The sequence below is a fragment of the Protopterus annectens genome, chromosome 3.part0 (genome assembly GCF_019279795.1).
Source record: "Protopterus annectens isolate FY-2018-M chromosome 3.part0, PAN1.0, whole genome shotgun sequence".
Taxonomy (NCBI): domain Eukaryota; kingdom Metazoa; phylum Chordata; order Ceratodontiformes; family Protopteridae; genus Protopterus; species Protopterus annectens.
In genome coordinates, this window is record NC_056731.1 from 902,862,796 (window position 1) to 902,882,349 (window position 19,554).

The following is a 19,554-nucleotide window of genomic DNA, read 5'->3' on the forward strand; positions in this document are numbered from 1 at the left end:
AATCTTTGTTTTCAGGTTCCACATTTTGAGAATCTAATCCAGATGTGGCACTGTTAATACTACTGATTTGTGCAAACATTTCCCAGTAGCTACCTGTAATGGTTATAATGCTTCTTTTTAATTCTGTGAGAGGAGGGATATTAAAAAATGTAGATTTTGGATTAGGAACATTTTTCTTTCTTTTCTAAAGGTTTATGTTTTAAGATTTATTCTTCCCTCTGATGTTGAAACTGAAGACTGTTTTGTTTTGTAGTATAAAATTCTCCCGCCTCTCCAGATTTGCCAGCTATACTTGTGAAAAGAATAAGACTGCAGGTTTGCTGAAATGTTGAGAGTAGTGGAAGAAGTAAAAAAAATAGCTTTAAATCCACAGTAAAAAGTAAGAAAAACTGAAAATATACAGCATTTTGTAGTAAAATGTAGTCTGAACTGTCTTCAGTTGAAAAAAACACTTAAACATTATGTAAATATTGAAGAAATCTGGAGAACAGAGCTAGCAAAAGCATACATGGCTTGGCAGTCATCTTAGAACTGCTCATGTAGTTCATTCTTAGTTTGAGATTGAGAGCTGCCTTCCTCAACAAGCAGCTTTATGAAAATGCAGCTGTTTCTGAATTGGTAATTTGTCATATCCTCTCTACATGTTGTGTTGCACTTGGCTGCCAGCTGAGCAGATGTGCACGACAAATGTCAGTGTGTATCTGATCGAGTTGGAGTTTGTTCACATTTAATTTAGCGTTACTCGTCTCTCTCCCAACAAAAACAATAGTTTTCAGTGCTAGGTTTATGCATACCTCAACATTCTAAAGAAGACCTGTTAATTCAGCTCACCTATGTTCTAGAATCTTATTTGGTATTTTGATGGTTGGTGGTGATTTTTGGAAAGTGTCCTATTACTGTAGTTACAAATTATCCCAAGCAGATAGCTTTCTTCAGTAAATATTTGAATATGAGCTTTTAACTCATTTTGCATTTCAAAGATTCATTTGCTAGGATAACATGCCACAGTTCTTAAAAAATAAATAAGTTTGTCTTTTAGTGGATAGCTAAAATGTACTCGAAGTCCAGTATAGATAACCATTTCTGTTGTATTTGTCTTTATGAAATTTCTTTCTTTTCAGGACACAGTGTTCTTGTATTTGCTGTCATTCTGCCCTGATATTGACTTTTCAAACCTTGCCATAAGCTTTTCAGTATCATTTCAAGATGCCATTTTTAAGATGAAGTATTTCCGCGATGGTGCAGCGGTAGGATTGTTGACTCACAGCAAGAGGTTCTCCCGTTCGATTCTCTGCTTGGGTTGGGAGTGCCTTCTGTGTGGAGTCTGCATGTCATCCCCGTGGTCGAGTGGGCATTCGAAAGACCTGCGTTAATTGAATGGGCGTGCCTTCGTTGAAGGTTGGGCATCGGGTTGGCAACTCGACACCATAAAAACCATCTGCCAATCATTAGCGGACTGGATTTCCACTGTGGCGACCCCTAACTGGGAAAAGCCGAAAGACAAACAACATTTCACGTGTCTTGTAGGGCTCTGCTATTAATACGAATTATTTACCTCCATTCCCCTGTTCTTCATTGAGCACTCCCTCCTGATTACCTCATAGACACATTCACTCCCCTAGGGTGAGAACTCTTTCAACCTATTCATTCCCTTGGGGAGGGGGGGCTGAAAGTGGAGCATTCTAGGACTGGGTTCTTCAGGCATTGTGTTATTCCCTAGCCGTGCCCGTAATATCCAAGGGACAGGTGCACAGTGAGTTGATGTGAAGTATGCCCAAATCTTATTTACCTCATATATTTCTTGACCTAGTAAGCTCACTGGACACAAGGGTCCATTTTCAGGAGTGACCCAGGAGGGGCTGTCTGGTTAAGTGACTTGCTCAAGGTCACACCACTGACAAATGAAGGGAGAAGGAAGAGGAAATCGAACTATGAAACTTGGGCACAGGAAGGAGCTCACTGACTGCACTGAGCCTTCTTGCATGATATACTTTTGGTCTACCCCCTTAAGGCAGTACCTCTCTGCAGTCCCTTGTAGGTACTGGAAATTCTTCTACCACTGTGTGTGTGTTTTCATTCTAGGAGAACACTCCCCCCTCTCCCCCAGTGAGCTGACCAGGCAAAGCCTCATTATCCTGCTCCAACTCCAGCTGTGTCATTCCCAGGCTGCTAATTGAAGCAGGATGTCCTGATCTGTAAGGCCTGATCTCTTTACACTAATGGAAATGACAGTTACATTTTTATTTTATCAATGCATGTGGGAGGCTGCTTTTTAAAATACACAAGTCACTGAAAAGGTGTATGCATTTGGGAAGCTGTGACATGCTGAAATACATGTTTGATTAATAAGAAGTTTGTATATAGGTATTTGATAATATATATTTTGGTGAATCAGGAATTCAGAAGGTACATGGAATCTGAATTCACTCTTCCATGTTAAAGTAAGCCTTTGTAATCTGGAAAATTCTTGGAATGCAGCCATCGTTGCTTTGAACTGAGATTAGCCAGAGGTGGTCTGCACACCTAGAGAAGATGACCCCTGGACACTTCATACTATAATTGTACATAGGGCACAGAGGGACTGTATATCTCAGCGTGCCCACAATAAATGTACCCAGGGCACAGAGGGACTGTATATCTCAGTTTGCTGAGGAACTCGTGGAAAATACCAAAAGATGAACTGTGGGCGGTTGCTTAGGATCAAAAAAGCTCGTCTAGTCTTCTCATCTTACTATCACTGGTGTCCTTAAGAAGGTTAGAGGATTAATTGGCAAGTGGTTAGATGTAAACTGGCAAAAGCAAACATTTTGTGTCCACTGTTGTAAATGATTACAGTATGAAATATTAGCATCTTAGTAATGCCCACAGTGATAGATAAAACAGTCAAGTTAGTAATGAATATGGGAGTACAATGAGGTGATTTGTTGTTGCAAGTTAATTTGAAAGTTGACAGAAAAAAAGATTTGCAAAAGAGATTACTTGTCTCCCTGTGCTGGGTAAAAGATGCATGTTACGTGGTAGTGTCGACTGCAGATGCCCTTAAAAGCTAAGGGCAAGATATAGAATTTAATGTTTCTACAGATGAGTACTAAAGATGCATCGATTCTTGGCACTGACACAATGATGAAGCATGAAACGATTTAACATTCCTTGTGACTGCTCAAAATATGCATGTGTATAAGCTTTTATATATTACCCATAATGATGGGAGTTTAAATCCTAAAGTATACCCTCCCTTCAAAATGTCACTTATGCTTATAGGTAAACTAAGATTATACCTCAACAGAAAGGGGAAAATCTGTAAAATTGGCATGGGTCATTCCATTTGTAACCTTGGAAAATCAAGTAATTTGAAAGAAGTATTACCAATTGCCCATGGGGATGAAGTTAGGAGCAAGCTGTCATGACACATGATGCTGTTCACTTTTTGTTTTAAGCTTAGCATTTAGGGAAGTCAAACCAGATGCAAAAAAATTAACCTTCCCCTTCAAGGTGAGGATCTTTGGGGTGCCCCTATCATCATCACCATTAAACAAAATGTTATTTTTTTCTCCCCATTCAAAATTTATCACTATCATATGTTAAAGCAAGCCAACTATCTGCCTCTCTCTTGAAAGAGCAACCCACTTAATTGCCTCTATATGCTGTGTAAAATGCTAAATCTGAACTTTTCATGCCTCCTCCTCCTTTGCTAGCAAGTTCGTCCCTCACTTCTCTTCCTTTTGTCTTGAATTTCAACAGGTCAGGTTGCTTACTGTTAACAAACCCAGATTTATTCTTTTTGGTACCAAAATGGCATCCTGTAAGCTTGTTTTTGTTGTATCTAGAATTTCTGCTGCTGTCTCCAAGCAGATGTTTACTCATTCTTACTTCTTTTAACTCTTTAATTTGTGCTCCATGCATTGATCGTTCCCTTTCACTGTCCTGTCCACCTTCCTCCTCCCCATCTCTTTGCTTCTTCTCCCTCACCTACTTTCATCTCTTAAAATGCTACTAGCAAGCTGCCTTACCTTATAACATCCTTCTGTACCTAGACTGTCACTGTTTCGCAGCTTTGCTTGTTGTCTTGTCACTCCCTTTATTTCTCTTGTCTACTTCTTTTTATGCTTATTTCTTATCATTACGGTGTTGCAATGCATTATTGCTCTACCAAACTGTATTGACTTTTACTTTCTAATACCATTATGTGTTACCAACATGCCATAATGTTTTACCAACATTTTTATTAAAATTGCGTTCTTGGAGCTTATCTCCCTGGGCCTCTACTGAAAATAGACATATATCCAGTTAGACTAGCCTGGTCAACAAATATAAAATAAATATGTGCTTACATTGCATCACTTATTCTGGACATATTTGATTATCTTTACCTACCTACCTATATCCTATTTGATTTTGCAATGTTTTGCCTCTTGGCCCTGGTTCTGGCTAAGAAAGGTTAATTGAACCAGCTAACAAATAAATGTACAAAATATCTCAAGCACTTGTTGCCGAATTCGACTGTTCAACCATGTCAATCAAAAGTGTTATACAGTGTTGTATTGTGGCACTGGCAATGTCCTATGTAGGAAGTTAACAGTACCCGTTTGATGTTTGCCTAGCCCCAGTTTTAAAGTTGAGGGCAGCAAGGTTGTAATGAGCCATCTCCTGTAAAGTTTATATATTTTTGCATACTTGAGTGTTTTATTAGTGCAAATTAATGTAAAAACATTTGATGTTCATCGTGCATACAGCTGCAGTCATAACACTTGGGTTATCCTGCCGTCAGGCGGGTCCTTGGTCGGCCGAATTCCAAAGTCTAGGTCCGGCGTTGGTTGTCATCGCTTCTTCCCAGATGTCAGTGCGGCAGGGGTATAAAAGAGGCAGCCGACGCCATTTTCTTCAGTCTTTCTTGCCGCGCGGTGCCCGAAGCAGAAGCAGTTCGCAAGTGCCGGTTGGCCAGCTCCTGAGATTTACGAACAGTATTTCAGCCGAAGTCGTCTTTAAAGTTAAGTACCCCATTGGGGAAACTTTTCTTGCCTCAGACCGATGTCAGACAAAGTTAATAATTGCATTTCTTGTGGGAAGCAAATACCGCATAAGGATTTTCACTCTTTCTGTATACCTTGCTTAGGGCCAGACCACGACGTCTCGCCCTGTCGTTTTTGTGCTAGGTTTAACAAGCGCACTATTAAGCACCGGGCGGAGTTCACCCTTCATTTTTTTGGCAAAAAATTTGATTATATCATGTCGTCGGATACACTGAAGCCAGTTTTAGGCAAAAGACGCAAGGATAAGGACCGACATCTGAGGCCTGCACCGAGTACTGAGACCATGCTTAGGCTGACTACCGGTTCTCAGGTTCTCAGCAAGGCACCTACGCAGCCCCTGACTACCGATGAAACTATTTTACCGTTGACTTCAGTACCCGAGGTCGCAGGTTCCTTGGTCTCCATTCCCACTGCAGATACCGACGCCACTCTTGGCGGGGAAACCGAAAATTTAGCGAGGCCTGCCATTTCTGAAGGCGTCTACAGGCCTACCACCTTTTCTATTAAATTCTTCACTAAATCTAAAGCTGTAATGAAAACTAAAAAATAGGGTCCTCAGACCTCCTCTCAAGGCCCCATGCCTAAAAAACAGATGCTTAAAATGGCTGAGGATTTGATAACTCTCATCAGGGGTTCTCAACCCCCCTCAGACAAAAGACCCAGGTTGGAGGAAGACTGTCCTTCCTCAGACCAGGCTTCTATTACCTCAGACCATTCTGAGGACCAGGATTACGCCTATTCCCCTTTTGAAGATTCTGATGCTGAGGAGTCTATTCCCTCGGTCCCCCCCCTCTCCCCCTGAGGACTACTCTTTTGGGGAAACCCTGCATACATTGAGAGAGCACTTCCACTGGGAAGGTCAAGATTACTCAGATTCCAAGAAAAGGCTCAGGGAATTTCTACTTCTCCCCCAGCATAGGCCCCTGGCTATCCCTCCTGTTTTAGATATTTTGGATGATGTGTACGCAGAAGCCAGTCTTAATCCAGACTCTTTACCTCCAGCCCATGTTAAACCAGACAGATATTACAGGGTTCCTGATTATCACCAGTTCCTTTATAAAAGCCATACTGCTGACCCAGAAACAATTTCACAGGGTCCCAAGGGGATTAAGGCCTCTACTGCTAAAAACCCTTTACCTTCAGAGAGAGATTCCAGAGCATTAGAAAGGTGGGGGAAAAAGGTGTATACTTCATCCACTTTAACCATGAGGGCATTAAACTGTCAATTTCATATGTTAAAGTACCAACAGTTCTTGTTATCTCAGCTGAAAAGCAAAATGACACAAACAGAACAACTAGATTTGAAAGAGTTGCAGGATTTGTCACATGGAGCAGAGCAAGTGGGGAAACGTACCTTGCAGTGTGGTTTTGATGCTTTAGAGGCCTCATGTAGAGCTGCTGTCACGGGGTCTGTCATACGTAGACATGCTTGGCTCAAAGAGCAAGCCTTACCAGATCATGTCAAAGCAAAGTTATTAGAAGCACCACTTCAAAAAGATGTATTGTTCGGTGTTAAAGCTGAGGAGGTACTAAAGAAAATGGAGGAAAAAGCGAAATCTATGCAAACAGTTAAAGATTTCTTGCAGGTGCAACCTCCACGCTTCAGCAGAAACTGGCCTTCAAAAAATTGGTCCTTCCCAGCCATGGACAGACCCCAAAGGGGCAGATACAGATGCCCAAGGGGTCAAGGACAACCTCAAGGATCTTACAGAGCTAGACAGTGGCAAGCACCAACCCCAAGAGGTGGGGAAGATAGACCACAGTCATTTAGAAAACAGACACAATGACTTCCCCCTATGCCTGCCAAACAAAACTATAATGGCAGCACTTTTGGGCGGAAAACTGGCCTTATTTTCAAAAAACTGGCACATTGTTACAAAAGACAAATGGATTCTGGATATCATAGACAGAGGCTACAGGTTCCACTTTCACACCCTTCCGAAAATGAGAGGCATGCCAAACCTGCCACAAAATCAAAGGGCAGAGGCACAAAGACAAATTTCCACTCTCATGGCCATGAAAGCTATTCAAGAGGTACCTGCAAAAGAACAGGGTCAAGGTTTTTACTCAAGGCTATTTCTGGTACCAAGGAAGGACCAAGATTGGAGACCCATCTTAGACCTATCTATTCTAAACACATATCTAGAGGTACCAAAATTCAAGATGCTCACATTACAGCAGCTTCTTCCCATGCTGGGCAAGGAGTCTTGGCTGGTAACGTTGGACCTCAAGGAGGCATACCTGCATGTCCCTATCAGACAAGATTGCAGAAGATACCTCAGATTTCTTGCAGGTTCAACCCATTACCAATTCTCTGCATTGCCCTTTGGCTTATCTACTGCGCCCAGAGTGTTTACGAAATGCCTGGCATCAGTGATTGCCTTCTGCAGACAACAAGGAATACAAATCTACCAATATTTGGACGACTGCCTGATCCAAGCGGACAGCAAGAACATTCTATTGCAGCATCTGGCGTTTGTAATAAAACTATTAAACTACCTGGGTTACACAGTGAACAAAAAGAAATCAAAACTAATGCCTTCTCAACAGATAATTTTCCTGGGTGCCAGCTTAAATACAAGAACCCAGATGGCCTACCTCACGCCAGACAAACAAGGGCAACTGTCTCAATACTTCAACAAAATGGCAACTTTAACCAGACTAACTGCAAGGAAAGTCCTGCAGGCTCTGGGGTTCATGGCATCTTGCATCCTACTAATACCATGTGCAAAACTGCATATGAGGAAACTACAATGGTACCTAAAAAACTTATGGTCTCAACACAGCCACAGCTTGGAAACAATTATACCACTCATTCCATGCCTTCAAAAGGAATTTTTGTGGTGGGCTCAAGCATGCCAAAGAAACACAGGTCTCCCTTTCTGTTTACCTTAAGCAACTCAAATCATCACTACAGACACCTCAGACTACGCCTGGGGAGCACACATGGCAGATCAGTGCATTCAGGGAAAATGGTCCCAAAAAGACAAGCACCTACACATCAACCAAAAGGAGATGCTAGCCGTGCAAAATGCTCTTATGACCTTCAAAGACCTTCTGCTTCCAGGCCAGCTATTAATAAGGACAGACAACACCACAGTCATGTGGTACATAAACAGGGGGGGACTCATTCATACCCCCTATGCAGGCAAGCTATGACCCTGTGGAACACAGCACTGGAATTACAAATTCAACTACAGGCACAATTCCTGCCAGGGAAGGAAAACACACTGGCAGACAACTTAAGCAGAAATATGACAGACCCACACAAATGGAAGTTGCATCCTCAAGTCTTCTCAAAGATAACTCTGGCATGGGGACAGCCAGACATAGATCTATTTGCTACCCACAGAAATTACCAGTTGGAGAAATTCTGTTCAAGGACCTATCATCCACAGGCCTGGAAAGTGGACGCAATCTCTTTCAATTGGACAACATTGACAGTCTATGCCTTCCTGCCTCTACCTCTACTGACCAAAGTTCTATTAGAAACCAGTGCAGAGAGGCCACAAATGATTCTCATTGCTCCAGACTGGCCACAACAACATTGGTATCCCCTCTTAAAGAGCCTGTCACACTCACCACCATGGATCCTACCTCTAGTTCCTCTTCTGTTGTCCCAGCACAACTACAAAACCCTTCACAGCCAGCTCAAAACCTTAAATCTAGCTGCATGGAGAATACCTTAATTATCCAAAAGACTCTCCTCTCCAAGGAGGTGCAGGATGTTATCTTGGAGGCCAGGAGACCCTCTACTAGAAAAACCTACTCCGCCAAATGGAAACGATTTTGTTCTGGAATCAAGAAGATGGCCAGAATCCTTGGGTAATAAATATACCTCAAATTTTACAGTACCTAGCTGAGATGTTAAACAGTGGCCTTTCCTTCTCCTCCATCAAGATCCACGCTTCAGCCATTTCAGCACAATACAATACAGATCCTCCTTTATTCTCACATCCTCTATTAAGGCAGTTACTCAGAGGGGCAAAAAATATAAAACCCCCACGGAAACCACCAGCCCCAGCTTGGGACCTCAACTTTGTATTGGAAAAGCTGACCCTGCCTCCTTTTGAGCCGGCTTCTTCAACAGAGCTACAATACTTGTCGTGGAAAACAGCCTTCCTTCTGGCTATTACCTCAGCACGCAGGGTTTCAGAGCTACAGGCCCTCATGGCTGTGCAACCATTCATCATTTTCCATCAGGACAGGGTTTCCTTACAAACCAACCCTACCTTCATGCCAAAGGTAGTATCCAGTGTAGCTCTGAATCAGACTATTCATTTACCTACCTTTTATCCAAATCCACAGAAAATAGGAGAGAGGCTACTACATTCCTTGGACATTTACAGACAACTTCGTTATTACTTGGACAGAACAAAGTCATTCAGGAAATCTGAGAAGCTCTTTGTGTCCTATGCTACAGGTGCTCAAGGAAAGGCTATTTCCAAACAGACTATTTCAAAATGGATAGCCCACTGCATACGCTTTTGTTCATTTCATGGAAAATCAGTGCCTGTATACATCAGATCCCACTCCACCAGGGCTACAGCTACCTCTGCAGCTTTCCTCAGGGGGGTCCCTACCAAGGACATTTTGGAAGCAGCTACTTGGAGTTCAGTGCACACTTTCTCCAAGCACTACCACCTTCCACTATGCTCAAAATCTAGAGCGGGCTTTGCCACAGCAGTCCTGCAGGGCATCCTAGCCCCTCCTAATTCCACTTAGTACCTGCCACCCTTACTTAACTTTGGGATTCTTTTCAAGTGTGATGACTGCAGCTGTATGCATGATGAACATAGTACGGTTTTGTATATTAAACCACCAAGAAGGAAAAATAGTCCAAGAAACGACTCAGCCAGTATATCCAAAGAATTTATTTTATAGTACCAACAATTGATGTTCTCCAGCACCTCGGCATAAGCCTTTTAACAGAGTATAACAAAACCCATTTCTCATTCCTTTTTATAGTAAAAAACTATTTTAATAAAACAATTAAAAAAACACTTAATTACAGCAGCCATTTCCAATCAAGCTCTCTATTTAAACCCTTAGGGTGTAGAGTGTCAAATTTTAAAATAAACAGTGCTTCTTTCCATTGTAGTTTATTCTTCAAGCACATACCTTTCACACAATGTACTTTTTCCAAAATTGTGCCTGTTAAATTCTTACCATCACTGTTATGATATTTTTTAAAATGAAAGCCTAAAGGGCTTTCTACCTTTTCATTTTTAATATTTCTCAGATGTTCTAAGAACCTGACTCGAAAACTCCTTTTTGATTCACCTATGTAAAATAAATTGCATTCACATTTGAGTACATAAACAATACCCTCTGTGTTACAACTAAAATTACCATTCACATTAAATTTCTTTCCATTTATAGTCAAAATAATTTACTGTTTAGTTACATATACTACAATGACCACATGCTTTAAAACCATAATCAGAAATACATTTAGTTAGACTGGCAACAGAAAAAATAAAATAAGCATGAACTAGCATATCTTCAATACATTTTCCACGTCTATAAGACACCATTGGTTTTTCAGGTAACAATTCACCAAAGCATGGATCTTGTAACAAATGTGTCCAATAAAACATGACAATTTCTACTAATTTCTCTGTATATGTTCCATATGTTGTAACAAAAAACATTTTATCCACTTGTTGATTATACACATTTTTATCTGATTTGGCCCTATATTTTACTTGTTTATGAATCTGATTATTAAAATTCAAATTATTTTTAGCTTGTTCTACACTTTCTACACTATAACCTCTTTTAATAAATTTCTGACAGGTCAACTCAATTTCTAATTCTTTTTGTTGTTCATCACTAGTTAATCTTGAAATTCGCAATAATTCATTATAGGGAAGTGCTGATATTAAGTGTTGGGGATGGCAACTAGTTCCATTAATGAAATTATTCACACCTTCAAATTTATGATGCACTGATGTTACTACCTTATTACCTCTAACATGCAAATTTACATCCAGAAATGTAACTTTATCTCCCCACTGAGCTCCATCAAACTTTATACCAAAATTATTACAGTCTAGGTCATGAATAAAATTATGTACATCTAAACTACCCCCTTCACATAGAAAGATTAAATCATCTATGTAACGATGATATTCTATTACATGACTTCTGAAAAAGCACATTCTATATAAAAATTTGGTCTCAAAATAACCCATAAATAAATTTGCATATACTGGAGCGAAAACTGCTCCCATCGCTGTACCTTTAATTTGTTGATAGTTTCATTAAATTCAAAAAAATTATTTTTAGGACAAAACAGTATTAAATCAACTGTATAATAAGTGGAGTTTCACCCAAATGAAATTTAAGAGCTTACACCCCTAATTCATGTGTAATATTAGTATACAAAATTTTAACATCTACTACTATCCAGTACCTATTTTCATTCCACTGAATTTTATTACTTTTCTCCAGAAAGTCAAAGGTGTCTCTAATATAGGAAGACAACTGCAGAACCTTTGGTAAAAGTAATTCATGCAACACAATTCCTATATTATGAAGAAAATAGTTACAAGCAGACACTATAGGACGACCCGGGGGATTATATCTATCTTTATGTAGTTTAGGAAGACAGTAAAATTTAGCCATAGTACAATTTTCTATGGAAAATTTCCTCTCTGTCTTTTTTGGTAAAATAACCAAGTCTATACCCCCCATTTATTAGTTCATTATATGCTGACAAGGCTGTTTCATATTCCTTCCATATAGCAATTATATATACTTCCTCATTATTTAAATTATCCATACACATCTTATAATACTGTTTTACTGTCATTATAACTAACATATTACCTTTATCTGAGGGCTTAAATATAATATCTTTTCTACATCTCATCTTCGTTAAAGCCTCCCATTCATTTTTAGTTAGATTATAAGACACTTTTTCCTTTTTTTTAAAAATATCCTGCATAGAATAATTCACTATACTGGAAAAACATTTCACTGCCTCATTAGTAAAAGGAGGTATATAGTTACTTTTTATGCTAATCCCATCTGTCGGTAATAGACAGTAAGCATTCACAGTTTCATCATTCTCAAAAAAAGAATCACAAGAAAAAATTCCATAGAAGTTGTCTCGTTCAGAGAATCATCCATATCAAAGGAATTAGTTACTTGTACATTTTTTTCTTTTGACTTTGAAAAGAGGCACAAAAGATGTAACTTTCTTACTAGCTGAAAAACATCTATTTTAAATGTATGCATATTAGAAACAACAGTAGGAATAAACTTAATGCCACAATTTAATACTGCTATTTCAGTATCTGAAAAAGAACTACCAGTTAAATTAAAAACATACTGTTCATCTAACCTGTCATTAACACCATTAGTCTTAAGAAAGTTAATACCATCTTTTCCTTTTCCCCTGTTGATTCTGTTGTTGCCTGCCCCACGTCGTATCTGCTTGTCCCCTTTTCCGACCTCTCTCACTTGTATTGGGTCTGTTATAAAAATGTTCATACATATATTCACTTTTTTGAGCTGGAGGGAGTGAAGGAAAGTCTGCATTTTCATCCGACCATTCTCCTGAAGCTTCTGTTGCTTCAGATGAAGCAAAGGAGACACCATGTTTTTTCTTTACCATTCTTTTACCAGAAAACCCGCCCATGGTTTTCAGATGGTTTTTATTGGTAAAAGCAGGCTCATTTGCATAATCCCTCAAATCTCTCTGCAATTTGTGTATTTTTCTGTCAATCAAAGTCTCAGTTTTACTCAGTACTTTTTCATTAAGATCTTTTAGTACAGTTTTGTACCTACCATAAATGTAGATGTTCGAGTGCTCATACAGCTGCAGTCCAGGTTACCCTCCCTCCTTCCCCTCTTAGGACAGGACTTATGAACACCTTTAACATACAACCTCTTTGGGGTATTCCTTTATGGTGTATTTGCTTGCAACTACTGTTTTGATTTATCTACTTTGTATGTTTGCATAATATCATGTTTTGCCTTCCTTTCGGGGGGCACCTGACATCTGGGGCAAGAAAAACTGAAGAAAATGGCGTCAGCTGCCTCTTTTATACCCCTGCCGCACTGACGTCAGGGAAGAAGCGACGACAACCGACGCCGGACCTAGACTTTGGAATTCGGCCGACCGAGGACCCGCCTGACAGCAGGATAACCCAAGTGTGATGACTGCAGCTGTATGAGCACTCGAACATCTACATTTATGGTAGGTACAAAACTGTACTTTGACTTTTGGCCACTAGATGGCACATTTGGTTTGTGGACTAGTGCTGGATTGGCTGCTTGCTTCCTGTGAGAGTTGAACCCTGGGCTTGGTTTTTGTGAGGTGAATACCTTGACCATTAGGCCAATCTCTCTCTGCACATTTTTAAGTGCATTTAACATTTCATAATGTTTTGCAAAGCTTTTAACAATGTTTTTAAATGTTTTAACATATGTTGACAGTTTTTATAAGTGTTTTATATTCACTAGTAAGCATTTTATTGGTTTTAGGTAATATGTTTGTATGAGTCCATTTTGTTTTAATTTAGTAATCAACGGAAATTAATGGAATTTGCATTAATTGATCAAGCGTTATGGAAAAGTATTTAAACAGTGTTAGGTTTAAGCACTCATCGGATGAAGTCCTGCTAGGATGAAAACGTGGTGAATTAAGAGTTTGTTTTTAAGTTTATGAATAAAAGTGACAATTCTGCCTGGTTCTGGTTTGCTGATTCTTCACAAGTGCCTTTAGTCAGTACCTGTTTGATGTTTCACAAGAATTGTGTTATTACAAGGTCCGGCTTCAGGTGCCTTCTCTTCAAAATCAGTGACTGAAGCATAGTAAAGATATACTCTGATGGAAATTACTAGAAGGTGTATTTTATATAAAGAGACTTTATCCTTTTACCTGTGGAAAGCATGTCCTATTAGAGTTTGGCTAATTAATGCTGTCAGGAGACCATACTGAGGAATCCAGGAAGTATTCCTACAAAAGTTCACAGAATTTACTTGAACTGCAGAAGTGTCTCTCTCCCTCACACACACACACACACACACACACACACACACACACACACACACACACACAAAATAAACAAGAAAAACCTCAGAAGCATGTAGGAATCCTAAGTATTGCCACATCTTGCTGTGTTGACTTTTGTAATGTTGAAACAGGAAGATCATCTGTTACTTACCGTCCGCGTTTCCAACGTGTCCGCACTGTGTAGGTTAAAGATTGTGTACCAGTTTGTTGTTTGCTGGAATTCTAGAAAAGGGAAGTGTGTTTTATGTTTTTCCCTTTATTTCCAAGTTTGTGCAACAGTGAATTCAATTTATATAAATATCTGAAGTTTGATTGCTTGCCCCCATTGGGAGGGATGCATATATATTTTTTTTCCTGATTTACAAGTTGCAGTATTTTGATCTTGTATCCTGCTAAGGATTTAGACCTTTTACTTTCATAAATTTATTTGACGATTAAATGGCACAGAGGTGTTATTAGTGGATGTGTGGAGCATACCGTCCATACTTTGTTGAAGAAAACCCAGTTCAGCAGCCCTTGCTAACAAATAGGATACACCATTGCAAGATGACACTTTGATAAGATCTTGGTTTAAGAAGGATAGATAGTAGAAAGAACTTAAATGCCAGTCAGTATCAGAGAGACTGGGGAAATTTCTGAAGCGTATACAAAGCACAAAACATAAGACTGGCTCATTGGTATAGCAGTTAGAACAACTACTTCATATCATGTAGCAGCACAGAGGAATGTTAAGCGTGTTAGTATCTCTGCATGGTTTGTGCATTTATAGTTTGCTTGCATTTATCAACTACAGTAGCAAGTTTACTGTTATATCTGCTGTTTTAACTCATTCACTCCAATGGAGCTCAGGAAGTTTGCACTGTAACTTCCAATGGGCGAAGCCTAAGCATTCGGATAGAATCAAATTATGTCCTCGCATTTCAAAGAAATGTTCATATCTCTGGAACCATAAGGGTTAAGAAAGAAGTATGAATGACAAATTCTTCACCACAAACTATTTTTATAGTGGTAAAAATCCTTAGGTTCTAGGTGTTGAACCAAATTTTAAAAGTCATAGTAAATGCAGTAACTATATTACATTTGCAATATTTTGTAAACAATTTACAATATCTCAGCAACCACACAAGTTACACACATACTGTCAGCAGCATTTTATTCATTTAGCTGAGAACATTAATATGAGGCTAAAGAGTTCTGTCTGTTACTTGGTTGTTGAGATATTTATAAAAAAATGTGAAAATTGTATCTATGTAAATTAATATCGTACAAACAACAGTTAATATCTATTTACCTGCACTAGACAGAGGTCAAATATTAATGCACTTGAGTTTGCCATTCTAAAAGTTTTAAGATGAAAGCTTTTAAAGCCTTGTACATGGCATGGTTTTGGAATTATTGATACAAATATGAACAAGCAATATTTGATGCCTAGAGGCATCAGTAGGAGTTAACTGCAGATGCACCTGGAGGCATTACTTGGATGTAATGAGTTAAACCAATGTGCTGAAGTCAGAGGGCTGCGCATTTGTTTTCTCATCTGAATAATCGGAACCAATCTCAACTTCTGCTGTGTTCCATAATGGTTGTTTTATGAGGGTGGCCCTTCCTACATTTTCATAAGAATAGTATATTAAACACAGTTAACTTATTTCAGAAGTAGAGTTTATTTTCTGTATTGAAATTTTGATTAGTATGTGTGGATTGTTACTGGGGAAAAAACTGACATGCTCCTCCTGTTTACATTAAATGCAGCATCCTTCACCCAGAAGCCCTTGCTGTCATGATGCTGGAATGTCATTACTTATTCTTGGTTTAACATACTGAAAACTACAGTAAGCCATGCATCAGTAACTATCTGAGATAGTTATTGGATTAATGCTGCTGATCTTCCCCATGCCAGAATTGGAAATCAGGATGGATCCAAAAGAAAAAAATCAGCTTTTCCCAGGACCTTTTATCTACCTACCTGTTTTGCTGTCATGTTTGCTTACTGTCCACATATATTTTGCAACATGTCTGCTGTTTGAGAGCCATTTTAATTCCTTAGTTTTCTTATAATGTAGCACTCTCTGAAAACAGCCAAAAAAATAGCAAAGGAACAATTCTGTCTTGCAAACTAAATCAAATTATTTTGAAGGGATTAGACTTTGCATGCTTTGACCCTGCAGGGCTTAAGAGTCTGGAAAATAAAATATTGAATAAAAACTTATTCAAGGAGAAAATCTGATTGTCCCAGGAATATTAAATCGTTGAAGACCATGTAAATTATCTGCTGACAAAAGGTGAAAGCAAGGTAGATAAATGATCAAAAGTATCCAAATATGAAACCTGCAAAAACAGTGCAGCATTTCAGGAAGAATGTTTTCTTCCACCTGAAGTTCCACATATAGCAGAAGAATGGAGCCTATAGTTTAAGCCTGAAAGACAGAGCTAACTGCTACTAACCATGGATTTATTAGTTGGTGTTATTGATGAAGTTATGCTGTAGTAACATGAAGCATTTAGTATAGTAAGCATAATACAGTTGAAATCCAGGCATCAATGTCTGAATATGTAGACCAGTTGATTTTAGGCAGTAGTCCAATTTTCTAAACTGGAATTAAATAACTTAAAAGTCCAGACGTAAGAGGAGTCAGATTTCCTCAAGTGTCTAATGACAAAACACTTCTGTGATACAGAAACCTAGAGGAGTCCTTTTCTTAGACAAAATTCAGGACACTTAACATTTGTGGCTATTTCAGGTTATAGGAGGGTGGCCTAATGGTTAAGGTGTTTGCCTTGCCAAACACAAGGTGTAGGGTTTGAGTCTCACAAGAGATAATTGGCTAGGCTTAAAATGACTCTCAAGGGCAGTTAGCCTAGTACTAATCAATGAACCTATAATGAGATTTCTGACAGAAACCCATTGCAGGCAATTGTGACCTAAAGAGAAGGCCTTTAGAGCTCAACTTTACATGTCCATTGACTTTCAATTTTTGAAATGTTTTGTGATATGTATAGCTATATGTTCATTGTTTTTTGTATATACTGTTGGATACCTTGGAAGCTTAACTAAAACTAAGCAATGGAGGGATATCAGAGTATTCCTTAAATTTAAGGAGCAGCATGCATGTGACTGAATGTACTGTGGCTGAGGATGTGATGAAAAGTGCAAAGCTACAGTCTGTAACGTAATTTTCAGGACACCCCCTAAGCAGTAGACAGCATCATACAATGATGTAAGCCTTGGCTCCTCAGGAGCTCTGCTCACATCTTGGCCTGGGAGGCACAGCATATTTTAATGATGGTACCCACTACCGTTTTCAGAGTGATTGGTTTTCATTCATTGGCTAGGAGTGTTCAATTGAATGGAGCCCATATTCATTGGATTCTTGTTGTCATTGAGTTAACACACGCAAAATTGGGACTAGTTTAGACATAACGCCTTAATTAAAAGACTGTTTTGGTAGATACATTTGACCAAGCCAACTGCATGTTCATTATGTTTGGCATGTTCATTATGTTTGGTAGCAGCTTTTACTGCACTGAACTGTACTAGGGTCTATTTACAGTAAAAAGATGTAGGCATCCAGATTGGGCAGAGAGAGAATATTTTGATAGCTGACAGATGCTATAGGAGGGAGGAGAGTGTGCAGAGTATTGTAACTGATTTATGTCCTAAACAAATGCCTACAGTTTGTTTAGAGTACAAATGAAAGCTGCTTTGTAATCAAGGAGAATGCCTACTTTATGCAGTTGTGCATATTTTGTCTGACAATCACTGAGATGTAACCTGCTGCTCGCTGTCTCGTTCTTGAAACTTGTGTCTGTCATTCCATCAGGGGTTTGGGATTCAGTAATATCCTCCCAGCTCCCTTTTGACTGTGGATTCCATGTAGTGTTTTGTGGTTGCAATGGCAGTACAGTTCAGTATCGGGGATCAGTGGCATTTCTTACTCAACAAAGTCACCTCGCCATGCTTTGAATTCTCACCCCTTTGACCAGTCATGGCAAATTCTGGCACATACTTTGACTCCAGTGGAGAAGTCAGAGCTTAGTAGACAGCCATTCTTCCCTACCCCGTCCATTAGGAGTAGAGCCTCCAAGTTGCCCCTTTAATGGCAAGTTTTATTTAAACTTTAGTCTGTATCAGTGGCAAGTGGACGCCTTATCCCTTCACCAGCAGGAGAGTTTTGAGCTGCTGTTTATTTGATTGTGTCCTTGTTTGCATTGTAAACAAAACTGCCTCTGCAGTCTTTTAGTTGGGAAGGAGGAGTGGTTATCTTAGAAAAAAATGTTTCAGCACAAGTATCAACACCTTAATCCTCTTTCACCATTTGTTTCTGTAATTCTGAGGTATGACCACAATTAGGTTTCAAGTGATGTGTGGTCTGGTTTGTAAAGAAATCCCTCTGGTACTAATGTGACAGTGAATGACATCAACCAGAAACTCCATTTTACTTACTGTATTTTATTGAGAATGTTTTTTTTTTCAGTATTTAATGATAACTGATTTAAATATGTATTTTTTTAAATTCATTTCCAGGATACATACTTGCCTTATGTGATGCGCAGTAAAGTGAAGTTACTGCAGCTTGGGGAGGAGGACCAGTCTCTACTGACATTTATTGACAATGCAATGAAGGTCGAGGAGAAGAAATCCCTTATAGAAACACACTATAACCAAGAACTTGCCCTACTGTATATTCTGCAGGATGACTTTGACAGAGCCAAATACTACGCTGAAAACTGCATGCAAGTCTTTGTACAGGTAAGGAAAGGGACCTTCAGTTTTACAATTGTGCAATTACAAATGGTCTTGTCCAGGCACTAACATGTTTATTTGCAGCGTTTTTATTTATTGACAGATGTAATGAACTTTAGTGTGGGGAAAGTGTTCTATATTGTGCTTAAGGTATGAATTCGGCAAATGTATCTGTTTTTAACATCTCTATTAAATCATATTTTTAACTGTATCATCAGGTCATGTACATTAGCAGAAGACAAAAACAGATCATAATAAGATTCCATTGCTTACCAGTATACATATATTTTCCTTTTTGTGTAAAACAGAGCATTACCTTATACTTAATTCCTGCTTTCCCACTCATTCATCAAGGTCTTTAGATACATACTGTGTAGTCCTCATGGTTTACTTTACCTAGTCTGACTCCACAGACCTTTATTAGTGTACAACACAGCACAAATGCAAATTCTTATGGTAGCATATGCCATAGGAAGACTTCCAAATCATTATCGTTAAAGACAAATGTGGTATTTCTCTGCATTTGCTTACTCAAGCTGCAGACTCTGGTCCCACAAATTCCACTTAGTAGTAATATTTGCCCCTTTGGGTGGCCGCAATGGTGCAGCTGTTAGTGTTGCTGTCTCACAACAAGAGGTTCTCTGGTTCGATCCTCGGCTTGGGTGCCTTCTGTGTGGAGTCTGCATGTCCTCCCTATGGTCGTGTGGGTTTCCTCCAGGTGCTCCGGTTTCCTCCCACATCCCAAAGACATG

The 19,554-nt window shown here is 39.2% G+C and overlaps 1 protein-coding gene across 1 annotated transcript in view; it reads left to right on the top strand.

The window, feature by feature from the left end:
* Positions 1-19,554, top strand: part of PRKDC (protein kinase, DNA-activated, catalytic subunit) — a 4,917,417-nt gene that overhangs the window by 4,200,213 nt on the left and 697,650 nt on the right. Inside the window, exon 61 of the mRNA XM_044065724.1 lies at positions 18,584-18,808. Coding sequence (XP_043921659.1) covers positions 18,584-18,808 — 225 coding nt within the window. The remainder of the gene's footprint in view (positions 1-18,583; positions 18,809-19,554) is intronic.